Source organism: Lepisma saccharinum, chromosome 14, assembly GCF_977018435.1.
Source record: "Lepisma saccharinum chromosome 14, izLepSacc3.1, whole genome shotgun sequence".
Taxonomy (NCBI): Eukaryota; Metazoa; Arthropoda; class Insecta; order Zygentoma; family Lepismatidae; genus Lepisma; species Lepisma saccharinum.
The window spans coordinates 53,480,257-53,499,216 of NC_139242.1; the positions used below are offsets into that span (position 1 = coordinate 53,480,257).

The window sequence follows — 18,960 nt, forward strand, 5'->3', positions numbered from 1 at the left end:
ATGCCTTTACATTGACTTGTTTTGTGGCTCAACGGGCTCTAGACATTCTCAACACCTTAAAAATCAAGGATTTCTGATGTTTACAACTTCTTGTTATAGAGCGAAAATTTTCTCAGGTTAGTATCCTGTATGGCAGCTTATAGGAGCTGTAGAATCTGGCACTTGTAGGTAAACTTTTTGTCATTCCTTCTCTGACATCTATCCAGAGGCAATGGATGTTATGTGACCTAATTCTTGTCTGAAGAAGGTGAAAGTTTGCTAGTGAATTATGTGAACAGTACTCATTAGGCACTCTGATACTTGATGCACCCCAGTAAGCAACAAAGAGTACGTCATCAATGTTGCAACAAGCAGATGTTGCATATCTGAACTAGCTCCTTAAATTTTGATCAAGTGGCACTCAAATTATGCTGTTCAGTTCATAATGAATTACTACTAATGGGATGCAGAAAAACTTGGTCTGCATGTAAATAGTAACAAAACAAGAGTTTCTGTTGTAACATCAGATTCTTTTCCTTGTACCATTTCCATGGATGTGAAGATTAATATATTATGAACAGTGGTTGCTAAGATGCTAAGAAACATTGTGAACTACCAAATATTGTATTCTGAATTTGATGAATATAATACATGACGGCACTGGCGTATGCAGAAATTTGGGGGGGGGGGAGAAGGGGGACTGGCTTTTGGGTGGTTTAGTTGCATTCTATTAAGTTTCAAATCAGTCAATTAAGTTTATGCACAAATTGCGTTATGTAATTTATGGGGGGTACACATTGGCACCAACTTACATGGGCATGTGGAGCTCCGAGCCAGTAAATAACAGATTTTTAAAAACGTTAGGATGCAATGTTTGTAAGCATTAATATCATAATACTTTGAAGGAACAATTTATGAGTTTTTTGTGAACTTATAATTCAAGTATTGGAGTGCATCCAATATTTATAAAAAGTTAGCGCCCCTGGGGGGGGTGTCTTTTTACATTGTAGATGCTATATATTCGCTATTTTCTCCGACTTCTGGTGTTTTTCAAGTACTTTCTATTGAATACTAAAACTGGGGTGTTTTATTTTTTAAGAATGTTGGATCGCTTCCTTGTTCAATCCTGTTCAAGGACTTGTTGAGATCTAGAGTTTTGTTTCTTTAAAAATTAAGTCAAGATGGTCCCGATCGACTCGTGAGAGGTCAAAGTTTGAAGGATTGGTAAAGCATTTGACAAAGTAGTTATTTATAATTGTATAACAATTTATAATTACTACAAGACTCGACATGAAAGTACTATCATTGTATGTGCAAAACCGAAATCCTTCAGTTCTTATACCAAAGTAAGAAATTGACATGACTACTCCTGAAACATTGAAAACAATTGATTCACCGGGCAGGAAGGTCCGTAGTTATGGACTTGAGGAAATTTTTTTTTTTTTTTTCAATTAATGGTGGACAATATGAATAGGTGGTTTGAATACTTGGTTTCTTTTCACATGTAGGCCTATGAAATGTACACGCACTGCATTTAGATTTGTGTGAATGTGTTTTAAGGTGACATGTCAGGTGAACTTCATTGTAAGGAAAGCATGTGTGTCACTAGTTTTTTCATCTAAAATACATTTCCACCACACTCAAAACCTATGTGAATTCAATGAAAATTGTACCAACATCTACAGCTGAATGTGAATGGAGGTTCAGTATCTTGAATATAACCTTTCCATCACCATAAATCAATTTTGGTGATACCCCATTGAGATATGAACTTCATTTACAATTTTTATACTTAGTTTTAAAAATTATTCAAAGAGAAAGAACAAAGGGGTTATCAGGGGTCATTTTAAGGGGGGTTTGCACTGGTCACTTTAGATATTAAAACTGCATTCATTTAATTATTATTTTCTGAATATTTTTTGGGGGGAAGCTGTAGCCTCTTGAGCCCCCTCTGCATATGCCAGTGTGTGAGAACAGGTAGGTATGGAATATTCCCTTGCCTCTACAACATTGAACCTTCCTCTGAACCATCCACATCCTGACGGAGTAGCGTGGTTTCTGTCCCATTCCTGTCACGTGACTACCTGCATGTGCATCCCTTGGTCTTCACACTTCCAACAATCTTCAGCTGCTCTTGGAAGCAGTACTATGGACATTTCTTTTTAAAATGGCTGCTGTCTTCTCAATAGGACAATGTAAGTGCATTAAGAAAAATATGTTACTGAAACTGGTTGCAGGCTCATCTGAATTGAGTAGTGAAAGTGTTCATGCTTCCAATGAAGTACAAATAGTAAGCCCTTTAATTTTAACATGTTCTGCATAAAAAACAAAGACACCTGAATTACAAGTAGACATACCTGTATGCTATCCACAGGAAGAAAGTGCACAGACATCATAGTTGTAGCACGACCAATTTGTGGTTTATACGCTCACATGTGATTAAAGGGAATTGAGATGGAATGGAATGAATGAGTGTGACTAATATGTAAAATGAGATTCGGGCTAAAAAATATTTCACATTTCCTCAAGGCCCAGGGCACCAAAATTATTGGGTGCAAGCTGTCAGGCATGAAAATTGGAAGCCGACAAGCAGCAGTAGACTTTGCAGTAATTACTTCATTGCAGAAAGGTGAAATCACTGAAAGCTCGATTTTCTCTGTTTTACGGCTAACATAAAGCAAAACTGTTCCTTATTGGGAAGAAAAAAAACATCTGTGGTCTAAGGACCGTGCATATTGCATAGTCAGTTAAGTTTCCTATTACATTCTCGAAGAACGAAACAAACTTATTTTGCCGCATTTTTAACATAATTCCTGTACATCTCGAGCTTTTCCACTTGAAACATAATTGTAGACATCCAAAGATTTATATGCTTTTAATCATCTGCCTTTTGTAGTGTAGGTGTAATTACTTTATTTTAAATATGTATAAATATCACCAAATGTAACAGCGTGAAGCAAACTTAGGTCATCCTGGAATAACCCCGTACTTCTCCTCGTCACAAAGTGCTTTTATGTGGTCCATTTCATCTGACGGACAAAAAGGCCGCAAGTACGTGATACAGTAATACTTGAACCCAACCGGAAGTTGATGTGTTAAAGTTCCACAATCAATTATGCCATTCGATTTGTTTTTATTTACTCGTGGATAGCGTAGGTGTAAAAGTTGTTTTTCAGATTGTGAAAGTAGACTCCTAATATGCATTCCAAATGCAATGCATGGTTAAGAGGCCTGCCCATGGAAGCAAGTGGTTTGTGCTCTCACCTTTGGTTCTAGCAGTCCTCATGATTTAACTGTTAACCCATCTTCATGAGGACTTGAAAAGCAGCAATCACTGTTCTCCAATACCAGAAAACAGCAGTGATGGGTCTCTGCAAGGTCCGTCGACCACTAGTTTCCCCCGCTCTGGATGGTCTGGTCATAACATGGCTTTTTTTTTCAGCCCCTATGTTACAACCCCGGCAGGGTTTCTGTGTCAGGATGAAACTTCTCAAGTGTGTGTGGTGTTTCCAGCACTGTAAAGAATGCGATGCTCTTGTTTTTAAGGGGGAAAATGCATACTGAAGAGCATGGCAACACAACTTACATAGAATACATGAATATAAGACATAAACGAGTTACTAAAGATCTATCCGCGAAACTTGCTTGTATAAATGTTCTATTAATTTCAGTGGCCTCTGCCACCATCCACTTGGGAACTCGATGCTTCACTGCTAGGTTGACTTCAGATTCTTGTGGTTTCCTCAACTACCGCTAGGGGTGCTGGTGTAGCCATTTCGTCTGCTGCACGTGATGGGTTTGATGTAATAGCGGGCCAAACATGATGAGCCTGACCGCTGTCGATATTCAGCTCGTGCATAATTGCATGAGTCTCTTTGATTTTGGTGTCATTAGGGTGTGTGATGTTTGCCTAACTGAAACTTTTTTTGGATCCTGTGTTTATTGAACTTGAGGTGCCTTGCTAGCCCGGTAGTGGTTAGCAGAAATCCACCCCCTTTGCCAGGTCACTGGCTAACCTTTACTATGTACAGAACATATTTAAAGTCCTTTGCTACCGGCAAAGCTGATCATTAAGTAGATATTTTTTCATAATTCTAATTTCCATACATCCAAACAAGGAAAATCCCCTCTGGGAATAAACAGATATTGAACTCTCTACACATTTCATCACTTACGGTGGAAGAAACAATTTCAATTGTTTGTCACCTGATTGGTTGCATATTAAGTAGGATGGAGTGGGAGAGCTTCATCCCAATTATTTCAGTAGAACACTTCGGACCAAGGAAAATCACTAATCCTACCCTTATACTACACTTATTGATGTTGCCCTTATAACTTTTGCTATCTACAAAAACATACTAAGTGCCTCATATCACAAAAACCGTTGTTAGGATTCTGAAAAAAAAAAAGTTTCATATTATGAAGAATATTCTTTCTTCAATACATTTTTCATTTTCTGTTTATATACTGGATGTTCACTGCTTTTATGTGCTTTAAAGCCAAACGTGTCTGACATAAATTGAACTTATTTGAATGTTAGAACACGAGATATTTATGTCTGGTATAGAACTCTAATCTTGCAATGGTAAATATTAAACACCTTGATTTTGATTAAAGATAACTTGGCATATCAAATATTCATAAAGCAAAAATTTGTTCCTTGTTCTGTAGAACACATTTTCCTCTTTATAACTTGAAGTTAATATACACTGCTCGCCATTACAATTGCAACACACAGAAGGAAACGAGATAGAAACACGAAACTTGGCAAATATGTAGGTCATAATAAGATAAGAAAATTATTACAGTTAGAGCTCGGTGGTGTGACATGTGACACGTAGAACATGGTTGCATAACCCCAAGGAGCTAGTAGCGTGTACAGCCTCCACGGACGGCAATAACTGCTGCAACCCTGCGAGGCATGGACAGAATGAGTCTATCGACGTCTGCTTGCGGTATGGCGTCCCAAGCGGCTTCCACACGGTGCCAGAGGTCTTCAACATTACGTGCCAGAAACCTGAGTTGGGCCAGCCAGCGACCCACCATGGACCAGACATGTTCAATTGGCGACGTATCAGGCGAACGTGCTGACCAAGGAAGCAGGGGCACGTGGTTAGCTTCCATAAATGCGAGGACATTCCTTGCAACATGGGGGAGCGCGTTATCCTGTTGAAAAGTGGCATTATGCAGTGCATGGATTAATGGGACAGCAACAGGGGTGAGAACCTGTGTGATGTACCGTTGGCTGTTCAATTTCCCTTGAATGCGTACGGGATGCGAACGAACACCTATGGCGATGGCACCCCATATCATGATACCCAATGAAGGCCCTGTGTGATGATGCATCGTGAAGCCTAGTGCCACGGTGCCGCCACACGCGTGTACGTCCATCATGATGTTGTATACAGAAGCGGGATTCATCAGAGAACACTACAGCATTCCACTCCGCCATCCATGCACGAGGGTCTTGGCACCATCTCAGACGCAAACGCCTATGCTCTAGCGTCAAGAGGAATCCGCAACAGTGGGCGCCGGGAAAAAATTCCCCGGTTCGCCAAACGACGAAGCACAGTTCGTGGGGACACTGGACGTTGTAAAACATCCCGTACTTCACGCGCAATCCTCGTTGACGTGGCCGTTCTGTTTGTAAGGGCCATGCGTATCGGACGTCTGTCCTCTCGTTCAGTCGTCCGACGTGGACGTTGTGAACCTCTACGTCGCTCTACAGTGCCTTCCTGGATCCACTGGTTCCATACACGGATCACTGTGGATGCATTCCGTCCTACACGGGCACCGATCTCACGGTAGGATAATCCGCATTCACGGTATGCAACAATTCGGCTGCGATCGAACTGGGAAACCTGCTGGAATCGCTGCCGTATTTGACGACGTGGCATTGCTGACCGATTTTAACACACTACACTCACGACCATGCACTTTCACTGCTCTTCTGCACCTATCTGACCTGCTACATGTACCACTTACCAGATGGCATGGCAGGCGGACATGACGCATGACGGCCTTGAACACCTAATCATTTCCTTCTGCACCTCTCCTCTACACACTGTGCACATTTTGTCCAATTCCGATTACTCCTTCTGGGTGTTGCATTTTTAATGGCGAGCAGTTTACAAAATAAACAGTTGATAATGGGGGGAATCAGTTATCTATTTCTTTAACAGCAAACTAACTGAACTAGTCCCTTAACGGTTACATTAGTAATAAAACAATCAAGTAAATAGTACTTTTTGTATTTGTCCACAGGTTTTCATGGTACAGTTTTTACAAGAGAAACTTTAATTTTTACATAAAAATGAAAGATACAGTTTTATTAACATTCATAATGAAAGACACACGATTGACGATCATTTTGTCAAAAAGAAAATTCTTATTACAAAGTATTCAACAATCGACAATCGAGTTAACACCACAGCTGAAAATGAATGCTTTTTCGCAATCTTCACGAAGAAGATTTTAAAAAGCAAGTTGCAAAAAACCAAGATTTTCTTCAAAGTGCAAACTTCGATCAAGTTGTTACTGTGAACAGTTGCTTCCACTTGTATGGATGTAAGTTGCTAAAGATAGGAATTCTGTACATTTTAACTGCCACGCATTTATCATACAATAACTTGTACATAATTCTTAAAAAAAAGTTAACAAGAGTTCAAATACTTCACATTAACATATCACAAGAACTAGACCATCACAGATATATGTTTTAAGAAAAACTGAATTCTCTTTTTAGCTGTTGACATGTGCATGAAATATATATATTTATGCAAAACTCTTAGAGCATATCACAGAGTCCGTGTATTCAGAACACAAAAAGTACAACTTAAAATGTTTTGCATGGAGCTTCTTCCCTCCTTTAGTACATATATTATTTTTATTAAGTTTGGAGTTTTATGCATGCATGTTTACACACTATTATTACATATTATACTTTGAAATCTTAAAATTCATCAAAGAGTTTTTCCAGTACCTGCCCATGAGATCAAGAAAAAGTAACATGAAAACTGTAATATTTTAATGTAATACATGTTAAATACTAAAGTTCATTTCCTGTCTTCCTTTGTTTAGACTGTTTGTGGAAGAATACAAGAAATTATTCAATTTCAAGTACTAAAAAGGCAACATTACTTAGAGGAAAGAAATCAGTACATGTTTGGTGTTTTCTGGTTATATCATGTTCTGATTGCATTACACTCATAGGCTCATTTCACTATACAGGCCCCTTTTTCCTTTATGTATTTAAATCCTGCCTGCAGGTCATATAAAACATGCGTAAGGAAAAATGACCATGTCTGTTCAAGTACTGAAGGCAAATACGCAGTAACTGTTCTGAAACCTTACTCGTTGCCAAACCTTTCCTACAACTTTCAGACATTAACTGAAACAGGATACCAGAAACCTATTGCTGAACATAAAAACCTCCCGATCTATTAAACGCATCTTTCAGTGTAGTATTTTTGGTAATATTTCGAAATAATGAAAACAGCATGCTAAATCCATGAATACAAATAATTAAAAAAAAATGTATGTACATAACTTTCGTACAGATAATGTGTCTGATATAAACTTAAAAAAATAAATAATTAGACTCCATCGACAATAACATCACAAGCAGACACTCGCATCATTAACACGCACACACACTGGCACGTGTGTGTATGTGTACATCCACTCACATACTCAGGAGCGCAACACTAATTCACTTTTGCCAAGCACGAGATTTCATTACTTTTCCACTTGTATCTTCTTCATAATCCAGAACACATTTGGAGAATATGTGAGACTTCATAAGACATGCTGAAAAATACTGTACAGAATGTGGATGACTTTTTTAGCACCAAACTTGTTATATATGACCATGCAAGGATTCTATGCGATGCATACATTTCGCAATTCCTCTCCACCACTCGTAATAAATTAAAGCACTAAAACATGAAGAATGAAGCGTAAGTGCAGAATTAGACTTGGGAGCTAAAGTGGCAAGGTCCCTGTCCGCTGCATTGCAGTAGTTCGTACAGACTTCTTTGTTCGCACCTAAATGTCTCCATCTTCAAGTCATGTTGCAACCCAAGGCCTGGCGACAGTGTTCGTACACAACGTAACTGATACTCACAGCAGGAACCACCTTCATGAAATTAGGAGTTATTCCACGGTACAGTCCTGTCACACCTTCATCATGAAGTATGGTCCTTACTAAACTTGTCATTGTAAGCGTCTGCGCATGGCTCACACTTGTAAGAACGGCTGAATTGGGAAGAAAGAAGGAAATATTTCAGTTACCTTCCATATGGATGATACGTTGCATAAATATAGGTTTTCAATGTGCAGCAAGATCCATCAATTGCATATGGAGAACAAATATCACTAATACCCATATTGCCAAATTAAGGAAAAGTCATTGAACAAATTATATGACTGATAATGTTAATGTTCCACATGTGTCTACAACATTTGTGAGCACATTTTTTTGCATTCATTTTAACTATTTTTAACTCTGCAAGTTATGTGATATCAGAATTATAATATTTCTTAATTATGTTGCGTTATACTTTCATAAAAATCCACATTAATTGAACCAGCATTAAATGTATGTATTTTTTTGCATCAATATTTTAACATTTATTTCTCTTGTAATAAAATGATAATTAGATAAAATCACTTAGTTCTGGCACATTATTTCTCGTTTTGCAGAATGTTATCTTTACTTGTAATAGTGTTTATTATATAGATATTTTTGTTTTGTAACACTTCACATATATTTTACCTATTTAATTATTCAGTTTGGCCCATTTCCATCCTCCATCATGGATGTAATGGTCCTGCATATATGTTTATTTAAGTTAAATTGTCAACACATTGGAAGATAGTTTGATGTTCATTGTATGTTAACAATTTACAGTTTGCATTTGTTAATTGTGAAAATTCAACATGAACTCTTTTAGAGGCCTTTGTAACGAGTGATCGATTTAAACTTGCTCGTTTTTCTGCAATTTCTACCCTTTAACTAACAAATTGGCTAAGAACTGACTATTGCGATACAATGAAGACTGTGTGCAACTAGAAAACTAGGATAATCTTCTAAGATCAACAAACAGGAGAATAAACTTTAGCAACACTAGGCAGTACTTCAAATTAGCCTTAGCCCTAAATTGAGTAAATAAATAGCACTGGTAGGTTCTCTTTTCCTAAACTAGCATGTGAACACATGATTTCAAGTACATCCAGGTTCTAGATATTCTGGAAAATTTAATCAATGTACATGTGCATGTTTCATATTTTATGGAACAATGAACTTCCCACCTACATATTAGTTGTTTTCATTAAGAAAAATGATAGCAATTATTGGAAGTTCAGCAATATGTTATGTGTACCGATTTGTTTAGTACAATACAAAGGTACATTTTGAATTAAAATGTTAACATAAATGTTTGAGAATTATAATAGCATAATTATAAAATGGACATTGTGGATAGTTACTTTGAAATTAACTTTCAAAACTGGAAATTTGGAGATAAATGAATCTTTGGGTTTATATTATGCTTCAAGAAGTCATTACAAAAAGTGAGGGACCATGGCACCAGCCCCAGTTTAATTTCTTCCATAACGTTCACACTATGGAAAAATACTAAAAAAACTGATGCTGGCAAATTATTATTATTAGTCTTACCACAGCCACTGTTGTTAGCTAAGTGCTTTGCATTAGTTTCCAAATGGCATCTGATTAATGATATCTAGTTTTGATTTCTGTTATTGAATATACACTGAAAAAATAACACAATGTAACAAAAAAATATTTTTCTTCTGTTCCTGGGTAATAATTGTTATTTCCTAATTCCTTGTGTTCCAAAAGTATAGAAAATGGCTATTATTCCTCATAAACTTTGTTTTTGTAGCCAGGACAATGATGTTTTGAGATTTACCCTTTTCCAGTACACGTTTTTTTCTCATTATGAATAGAGAAGATAAATAACGTGACATTGCGTGCTGTAGCAATATACTGGTCTTCCCTATAACTGAAATGGACAGGTCTTGGCATTCTACCAGCAACAATAGTGCAAATCGTGCAGTTTGAAGCGGTTCATTGTCGTCCTAGCTACCTAATTAGATACACGTTTACAATAGCATCAAGAGGCTGCAAGTATATGGCAGACTAATTTTGTTATGGCCATTTTATCAAGAAAAGAGGAAATAAGTAATCTGTGAAAGCATCTGCTAAAATGTGTGAAGCATACAGAGCATATTTCGACATGCCTGTAGGGAAATAAAGACAAAACCTGGGCACCTCATTTCACCTGCAAAAAAAAAACCCGGAAGGTAAGACGGAAAATTAAAATGTAAAATTTTAATAATTTCAATTATATATTAAATATTTAGGGTTTTCTTGAAGAGGCCTAGAATTTTTTGTTTATTTTTGTCTTTTGCAGGATGGCACAGAGGAGAAAAGAGAGCCATGAAGTTCGCTATCCCAAGAATTTGGCGGGAACCCACTGACTACTCAAGTAATTGCTACTTTTGCATGGTGGATCCTTCCAAACGTCGGGCTGGAAGGAATGCGCAAGCTATTATATGTCCGGATATACCTTCGTCCATCGCCCCTGTGCCACATTGCCCTGAGTTTCCCGTGCCCACTCCTCCGGAGAGAAAGCTGCCCTCTTCAGATGAGAGTAATAAGTCAGAGAGCGAGGAAGACATTGATCTTGATACTTACAATTTTCGAGCCGATTACATCAAAAAGATCTTAACGACTTAATAAGAGATCTTGGTCTCACCAAGTCCAATGCAGAACTCTTGACGTCCAGGCTTAAGTAGTGGAATTTATTAGATCAAGTGTGCAAATAACAGATCAGAGGAAGCGTCATCAAAGTTTTTCCAGCTTTTTCATAAGTCAAGATGGACTCTGATTCATCCACAATGTCACCGGTCTGTTTGAAGCAATTAAAATTGACTTCAGCCCAAATGAGTGGCGCCTCTTTATTGTCAGTTTGTCCAGAAGTCTTAAAGTCGTGTTTGGTCATAAAGGAAATACATACCCGTCTCTTCCACTAGCTCACTCAGTCCACCTCAAAGAAAATTACAACAGCATAAAGCGATTGCTAGATACCTTGAAATATGATGAGTATGGATGGGAAGTCATCGGAGACTTCAAAATCATAGGATTTCTAATGAGTCTCCAAGGCGGTTTTACCAAGTTTCCTTGTTATCTTTGCCTATGGGACAGCAGACACACCAAAGCGCACTACAACACGAGGTACTGGCCACAGAGGAACGAGTTCTCTGTTGGAAAAAACAACGTCAAGTGGGAGCCACTGGTAGATCCCTACAAGGTGCTAATGCCTCCACTCCATATTAAATTGGGCCTGATCAAACAATTTGTAAAAGCTTTAGATAAGGAGTCAGCAGCCTTCAAGTTCCTTCAAGACTTCTTTCCTAACCTGTCTGATCCAAAGATCAAAGCCGGTGTCTTCGTCAGCCCACAGAAAAAGAAGCTTTTGGCGTGCAAAGAATTTCCCAAGAAGCTCAGGGAGAATGAAAAAGCGACTTGGAACAGCTTTGTCTTAGTGGTTAAGGGCTTTTTGGGCAATCATAAATCCAAAAGCTATGTGGAAGTGGTCGAGACTCTGGTGAAGAACTACGACAAAATGGGCTGCAGGATGTCCCTGAAAATTCATGTCCTCGATGGTCACCTTAATACATTTAAGAATAACATGGGAGCGTACTAGGAGCAGCAAGGCGAGCGTTTCCATCAAGATATATTGGACTTCGAACGTCGCTTTCAAGGCCAGTATAACGAGAACATGATGGGAGACTATATTTGGGGGCTGATTCGTGAAAGAAAAGTACAGTATAATCGTAAATCCCGGAAAAATACTCATTTTTAAATATTTTGCAATAATTTTGTTCACAACTAGAGTGCAAATATATGTCACTTTTGATGTATATGTGTTTGTCTTTTTCTTTATGTAAACAAAAAACACGAATTCATATATATTTTCTCATTGAAAGCAGGTAAAATTAAAAAATAACACTGTCCTGGTCACAAAAACAAAGTTTGAGGGGAATAATACGCATTTTCTATGGTTTCCAGTCAGAAGCCTTTAGAAAATAAAACTCACTACACAGGAACAAAAATCGTGTTACAGGGTGTAATCCAAAAATTTTGTTAGATTCTTCTTTGTTGCTCTTAGGTCAGAAGGATTGACCACTTGAACTTTATGCACCAATATAAAGAGAGAAAAATTAATGTTCAATCTAGGAATGCGAAGAAGTCGATCAGCACTGTTTGAATATCGACCAAAAATCTGCTATTTAAATCTGTACCGATAACACTACAGTTTTACTTTCTAATAAGTTTAATATTTTATTTTTGTAAGATTTATTGAAAATTAGGTTATGGATTTTCACCACTGTGGAGTTCTTGTAATAAAATTATTGCAAACTCTCATTCAGAGGATCAACCTACCTCAAAATCAGAAATAGAACAGTACATTGCTGATACATTGCTGAAACTACTATTCCACATGACCAGGATCTGTTGTACTGGAAATTCAAAAATGGGTATCCAACCCTGAAGCAAGTGGTGAGAATATACTTGGGCATACCTGCTGCATCAATTTTTCTCTTTTCTTTAACATTCAGTTTGCACTTTGGAAGAAACAAAACACCAAACTAATACATTTTTAAAGGACAATTTCACTCTACATACCTTGTGCTTGTAGCCGCGTTCGAATAAGAGCCAATGGATACGATGCTATCTGCCCACAGGTACTGCTCACTGTCCCGCACAGCAGCAACAGCATTACACCCGGGTTTTGCTCCTTCATATGCTGCCGCAAATACATATTTTTTAAAGTCTGTAAAGAATATAAGTAGAAAGATATTAGCATAACCCTGTACGATCCCTGCAAATTATTACACACAAATAGAGGCACATATTTCTGGTAAATAAAAAAGCAAAATTTCGGTACAAAAACAAGAGTCAATTTTGGGTTCAAAAGCGGTAAATAAAATAAAATTTTGGTGTTATAGCGGTGAATAATCACATCGAAAGTGTTATATAAAATGACATTTTGGTTTTATAATTGTGAATATAATCGTAAATTTGATTTAAAACTGCACTTATTACACAAAATAAACTTACCCCTTCTAATAGCACATTTACGTAGTTATCAGAGTATTAAGTTTATTCCTGTGTAAAGGGGTCCATTTTTGCTTCTCAAATATTTACAGCAGAATTAATCAATTCTCCGTGAATTGCATAACTCACAGGATACTTCATCAGACTTCAGAAAATGTCGCGTCGGTATATAAACGGTAAATTTAGTGTTTAAGAGTATATTTCGCATTTTGCAGTTCATTTCGCATTATTTCGTGACAAAACAGGGTAGAAAAATGAACCTCACACCTTTCAGAAACATGAAAAATGAACATTACAGCATGTTATTTCATGTTTTCGTCAAAAACGAAATTTGCATGCCTGTACACATAAACAATGTCACAGTACACACATATAATGGAAATAGGTAACATTAAAAATTTGCAACCTTCAATGCTCATCATACCTGGAGAAGTTAATAAAAGTTTGTGTGTTTTAAACGAAGGTCTATGCAGAATGTTGTGATACGGAAGAGGGTAAAAGATTCTTTGTCTTCTTTCATTCAGTCTTTTACCCTCCTCATTTCACAACATTTCTGATGGAGTGAAAAGACTTACCTAAAGGTATCCGTTCGGCAGGTACATGGAGGAAGATAATGCATTTGAATTGAGCTACATTTAATTATCCCAAGTAATTCTTTCAAGCACAATTGACTTTGAAACTTTCTGGCAGCTTAGTTAGAAATGCATACAAAGTTGACAGAAAGGTGGGTTCAAAAAACTACTGAATGACTTGATTAGAATAATTATTGAACTTCTTTGTTATTAACTCCCCTACAGTTATTCTTTTTACTAACAAATGGATATATGAGTCGTTCCATGTCAAATCACCCAGAGGTGGTTGCTTGACCATTTTGTTAATTTTTTATATTTTCACCATAGGTGGTCTTGCTAGTGACCTGCTCAAAAAGATTTTTTTTTTTGAAAAATCTTCCACCATCTTGGATTTCTGCTCATTTTTCATCACTGCGGGAAGCAAAAATGAGTGTTTACAAGGGTTTTGAAAAAAGGTTGCTGTGTGATTTCTATTACAGATGGAACGTTCTAGTTTTCACTGCCTGAAAGTAGAGATTCTGGCCTTTCAGAAAATGTATATATATGTAAGGTAAGAATTAAGTAACTGGGACTTTAATGGGTTTCAATATAACCATCGTAACGGGAAATTTTGCCAATTTTAAAGGTCTGTAAAATCAAAAGGGCTTGAAACCACAGGATGGAATTATTTTTGCAAGAACTATGAGTGGAAGGCTTTTCAGCCATGGTGAAACAAATCCGGGGTTGTAAGCCCTTCTGTCCGATTTTTAGTTCCGAAATCCGAAAATTTCCAAAATTTGTGAATTTCAAGGTCAAATATCTCTAAAGGGGGACCTGCGAAAAAGAAATTTTGGCCATGGATACTCCTACTAGTACTTAGTAAAACCTGTGAATTTCATTTTGGGGTTCACACCAATGTTCATGTTACAGGCTGTCAAATATCTCTAAAAATGACATCGTGAAAACATAATAATAAATAGGCTTAAAGTGACCTGATTTCCATTATTTTATAATCTAGTTATTTTATAAGGGTAAACAGAAATTAAAATAGATAAACTAGTTAGTTACTAGTTGATATATTTCAATATATACTTAGTGTGCTTTTGTTAATAAAAATCAAATCAAATCAAAATCACTTTTTGGATTGAGAAGACAAATGTTAGTAAACAAACAAGAGTACTATTATGTCAGCAAGTATATACAAGTTGCATGCACATGTTTCTTAAAGGTTTATGAATATCCAATACTATCAAACCTTACTCAATACATCCACAAGCCATGGCAAGGGTCCTTGTGATGGGATTGGTGGGACGGTAAAAAGACTTGTGGCAAAGGCAAGTCTGCAGCGACCAACTGAGGGCCATATTCTTACACCAAAGGACATGCATGAGTTTTGTGTGGAAAATATTAAAGGATAAACTTCATTATGGTGAACTGAAAGTGACAAAAAATGAGCAAGGGTTTCTGAATGACCGCTTCAATGAAGCTCATAGATTTGAAGGAACAAGAGATCACCACTGCTACATACCCAAGGACTCTTCAACTCTTCTCATCAGTAGAATATCTGCATCATTTCAAATTAATCATGTAGAGTTCAGAATTGATGACTCACCACGAATATTTCATTTTAATGAAATAATTGAAAATGACAATGTCATTTGCATTTACAATAACAGGTGGTATGTAGGTAAAGTAATTGAAATGTCAAAAGAAAACAATGATGTTAAAGCGATGTTCTTCAATCCTGGTGGACCATCAACGAGCTTTACTTTACAAGGAAATGATGTTGCTTGGGTGAAGTTGAACAATATAATTGATGTTCTGACACCATGTGACTTCACCACTGATACTGGGAGAACATACAACATTTTACTCAACAGAAAAACACAGAACAGTCACTAAAGTTACAAGCACATAAGAAGAAATAGTCCGTTGATCAATCATCTCCGTGCCAATCAGTGTTTTCGGGACCATGCACCAGTCAGATATTTTTTCTTTTTTTCATGGCTCCATGGATTGAGAGACAGACAAGATCCCCTGTAACTTTGATGTCCATGTGTAGATAGTGTATATATATATATATTGATGTAATGTTGTATTATGAGTAGTGATATATGGAATTGTAAATGTCATTGTGATGTAATATATTGAATTGCAAACTCTGTATATCATAGTGGTATATGTAACTGGTAGGGAGACAAATTTATGGTAAATAAAAACTGAGGAGAGCGGTAAATAAAATGTTAGATCAGCGGTATATACCAACGGTGGAAAAAAAATGGCACACACTTTTTCATCATGAGAGGAAACAACATACAAAAGAGCTATAAATTGATAAACTACTTCATTTTTATATACTGTACACATACACAAGTACTTAGCTGTCCAACCAAAAAGAAAACATAAAATCACTTCATTTCTAAATTCCATATCTCAAGTGATTTATTCATTGTATGTATTTAAAGGATGTCCTTGCTATCCAACAAATAAAATAATTACTACTGCACATACACAAACATATTTTGAAAATCACATGATGATAAACAAAATTCATTCATGACTGAACACAAATGACACCATTGTTTCCCTTGATGTGCGGGAACAGACTAATCTTATCGCTGCTACAGCTAGCAAGTTCAATGAAACTGGAATTTGAGTAGACATTCGGGGGAAGAAAGGAATGCAGCTTGACAGGGAGCGAAGTTTTCGAACTGAAATTATGTCCATGGGAAATCCCAATTTGCAGCGTCTTCCTGATGTGATCGAAGATAAAACGTTCTTCAGCTGCAAGTGGTAGGAAACTTTAGGCAAACGTTTCGTTACAAATCGACAGTTTGCGCGCACAACCTCGATTGCCGGTTTTTGCATGTTTTCTACTTAATTTGATGATATTTCACGGTTATTTCACGAAAAAGCGTTCATTTCGTGGAAAGCACACATTTCGCATTACTTCGTGAATAAAACTCATGCATATTTCATCATTGGGGCTGTAGTTACGTGCAGAATGTTCAAAATTGCATCCTTTTTCACATTTCGCGAATCGCAAAAATTCAATGTCCCTAGTAACTGGGATACAAAAAATAGAGGAAGAACTTGAATACGTATATTCTCAAGCGTTTAAATGCTTGTCATATTTTACAGGTAGCTTGTGTTATATTTAGCAGACAATTGTTGTATTTATTATGTTATATTTTACATACAATTGTTATGTACCAGAGTGGATGTATTGAGTAAGGTTTGATAGTATTGGATATTCATAAACCTTTAAGAAACATGTTCATGCAACTTGTATATACTTGCTGACATAATAGTACTCTTGTTTGTTTACTAACATTTGTCTTCTCAATCCAAAAAGTGATTTTGATTTGATTTGATTTTTATTAACAAAAGCACACTAAGTATATATTGAAATATATCAACTAGTAACTAACTAGTTTATCTATTTTAATTTCTGTTTACCCTTATAAAATAACTAGATTATAAAATAATGGAAATCAGGTCACTTTAAGCCTATTTATTATTATGTTTTCACGATGTCATTTTTAGAGATACTTGACAGCCTGTAACATGAACATTGGTGTGAACCCCAAAATGAAATTCACAGGTTTTACTAAGTACTAGTAGGAGTATCCATGGCCAAAATTTCTTTTTCGCAGGTCCCCCTTTAGAGATATTTGACCTTGAAATTCACAAATTTTGGAAATTTTCGGATTTCGGAACTAAAAATCGGACAGAAGGGCTTACAACCCCGGATTTGTTTCACCATGGCTGAAAAGCCTTCCACTCATAGTTCTTGCAAAAATAATTCCATCCTGTGGTTTCAAGCCCTTTTGATTTTACAGACCTTTAAAATTGGCAAAATTTCCCGTTACGATGGTTATATTGAAACCCATTAAAGTCCCAGTTACTTAATTCTTACCTTACATATATATACATTTTCTGAAAGGCCAGAATCTCTACTTTCAGGCAGTGAAAACTAGAACATTCCATCTGTAATAGAAATCACACAGCAACCTTTTTTCAAAACCCTTGTAAACACTCATTTTTGCTTCCCGCAGTGATGAAAAAGGAGCAAAAATCCAAGATGGTGGAAGATTTTTCAAAAAAAAAAATCTTTTTGAGCAGGTCACTAGCAAGACCACCTATGGTGAAAATATAAAAAATTAACAAAATGGTCAAGCAACCAATTGATTTAAAATTGGGTGATTTCACATGGAATGACTCATAAACAAAAGCAAGTGTGTTACTATTGGTGGATTCAAGCAGCAGAATCAAGTGGTCGACATGTGTTACTTGCACACATATGTACGTGCAATACACATGCACACATGTGTACTTTCAAATTTCTGCAAGTTGAGATTTTGAGATTGAGAATTCATTCTACCATCAAGAAGTTAATTCATTCTATTCTTAACTATACTGGATCAGTAATTGTTTTGAATTTGTGGATAGACGCAAAACATCATGCTTATTGAGTGGGATGACATTGGTAAGTTGTTGCTCCTATTTTCTTTTCTTTTCATCTCTTGTATTTACAACACTGATTATTTTAAATAAATATTTGCACTCTTTCAACATGTAAAATATACCAACATTCATGTTAACCTATGATCTGGGAAGTAGGAGCAAACAGAAAATGGGAGACTGCAATTTCTGGAAATTCTTGGCCACACCCACTTTGTTTTACTTCCCTTTTGTTATTCTCCATCCAATTCTATGTTTTAAACACAACTCTAACGTTTCTGCATGTTCATAACTTTGCTGCTAACTTGTGTTTTGGGTACAATGTGTTTTATCTTGTCCATTTGCCCTCTATGGTCTATACCAGCGGTTCTCAAACTTTTCTCTCATTGTACCCTTTAGTCTTAACTAAACACCTAACGTGTCCAGTCTCACACCCAAGATGGCTATCCACCCAACCACGTCCAAGTTGTCTTTAGAAGATGGGCACAGGCCAACTTAACAACTACATAAGTACCCACTAACTTGATCCTTCTTTCCAAGCAGCTCTTTTACTTCTAACTCTCTTAGGTTGAGACAATCTTCATATATCAGCAGTTACATCTCTCTTATAATAAGCCCCGTTATTGTTATCTGTGTGTCCAATTATGTCTACACCCTACAGGTTTTCCCATTTAGTATGAAGGCTCTACTTAATAATCAGCTCAAATCACAACCATCTGAGTTAAGTTCCCCTAAAGGTACAGTATGGTTGGGGATTGAAAACTGTACCATTACAACTCATGACAAAAGTCCACCTACACTATACACCATAATACCTAA

At 36.6% G+C, this 18,960-nt stretch overlaps 1 protein-coding gene across 3 annotated transcripts in view; it reads right to left on the reverse strand.

Moving 5' to 3' along the window:
- Positions 1 to 6,214: 6,214 nt before the first annotated feature.
- The window catches only part of LOC145998888 (mitochondrial adenyl nucleotide antiporter SCaMC-like), a 100,921-nt gene continuing 88,175 nt past the window's right edge, over positions 6,215 to 18,960 (reverse strand). For all 3 annotated transcript variants that reach the window (XM_083135603.1, XM_083135602.1, XM_083135604.1), the window contains 2 exons: positions 12,695 to 12,842; positions 6,215 to 8,235 (listed from right to left, as the gene is read on the reverse strand). In XM_083135603.1, coding sequence (XP_082991729.1) covers positions 8,042 to 8,235; positions 12,695 to 12,842 — 342 coding nt within the window. In that variant the 3' untranslated portion in view covers positions 6,215 to 8,041. The remainder of the gene's footprint in view (positions 8,236 to 12,694; positions 12,843 to 18,960) is intronic.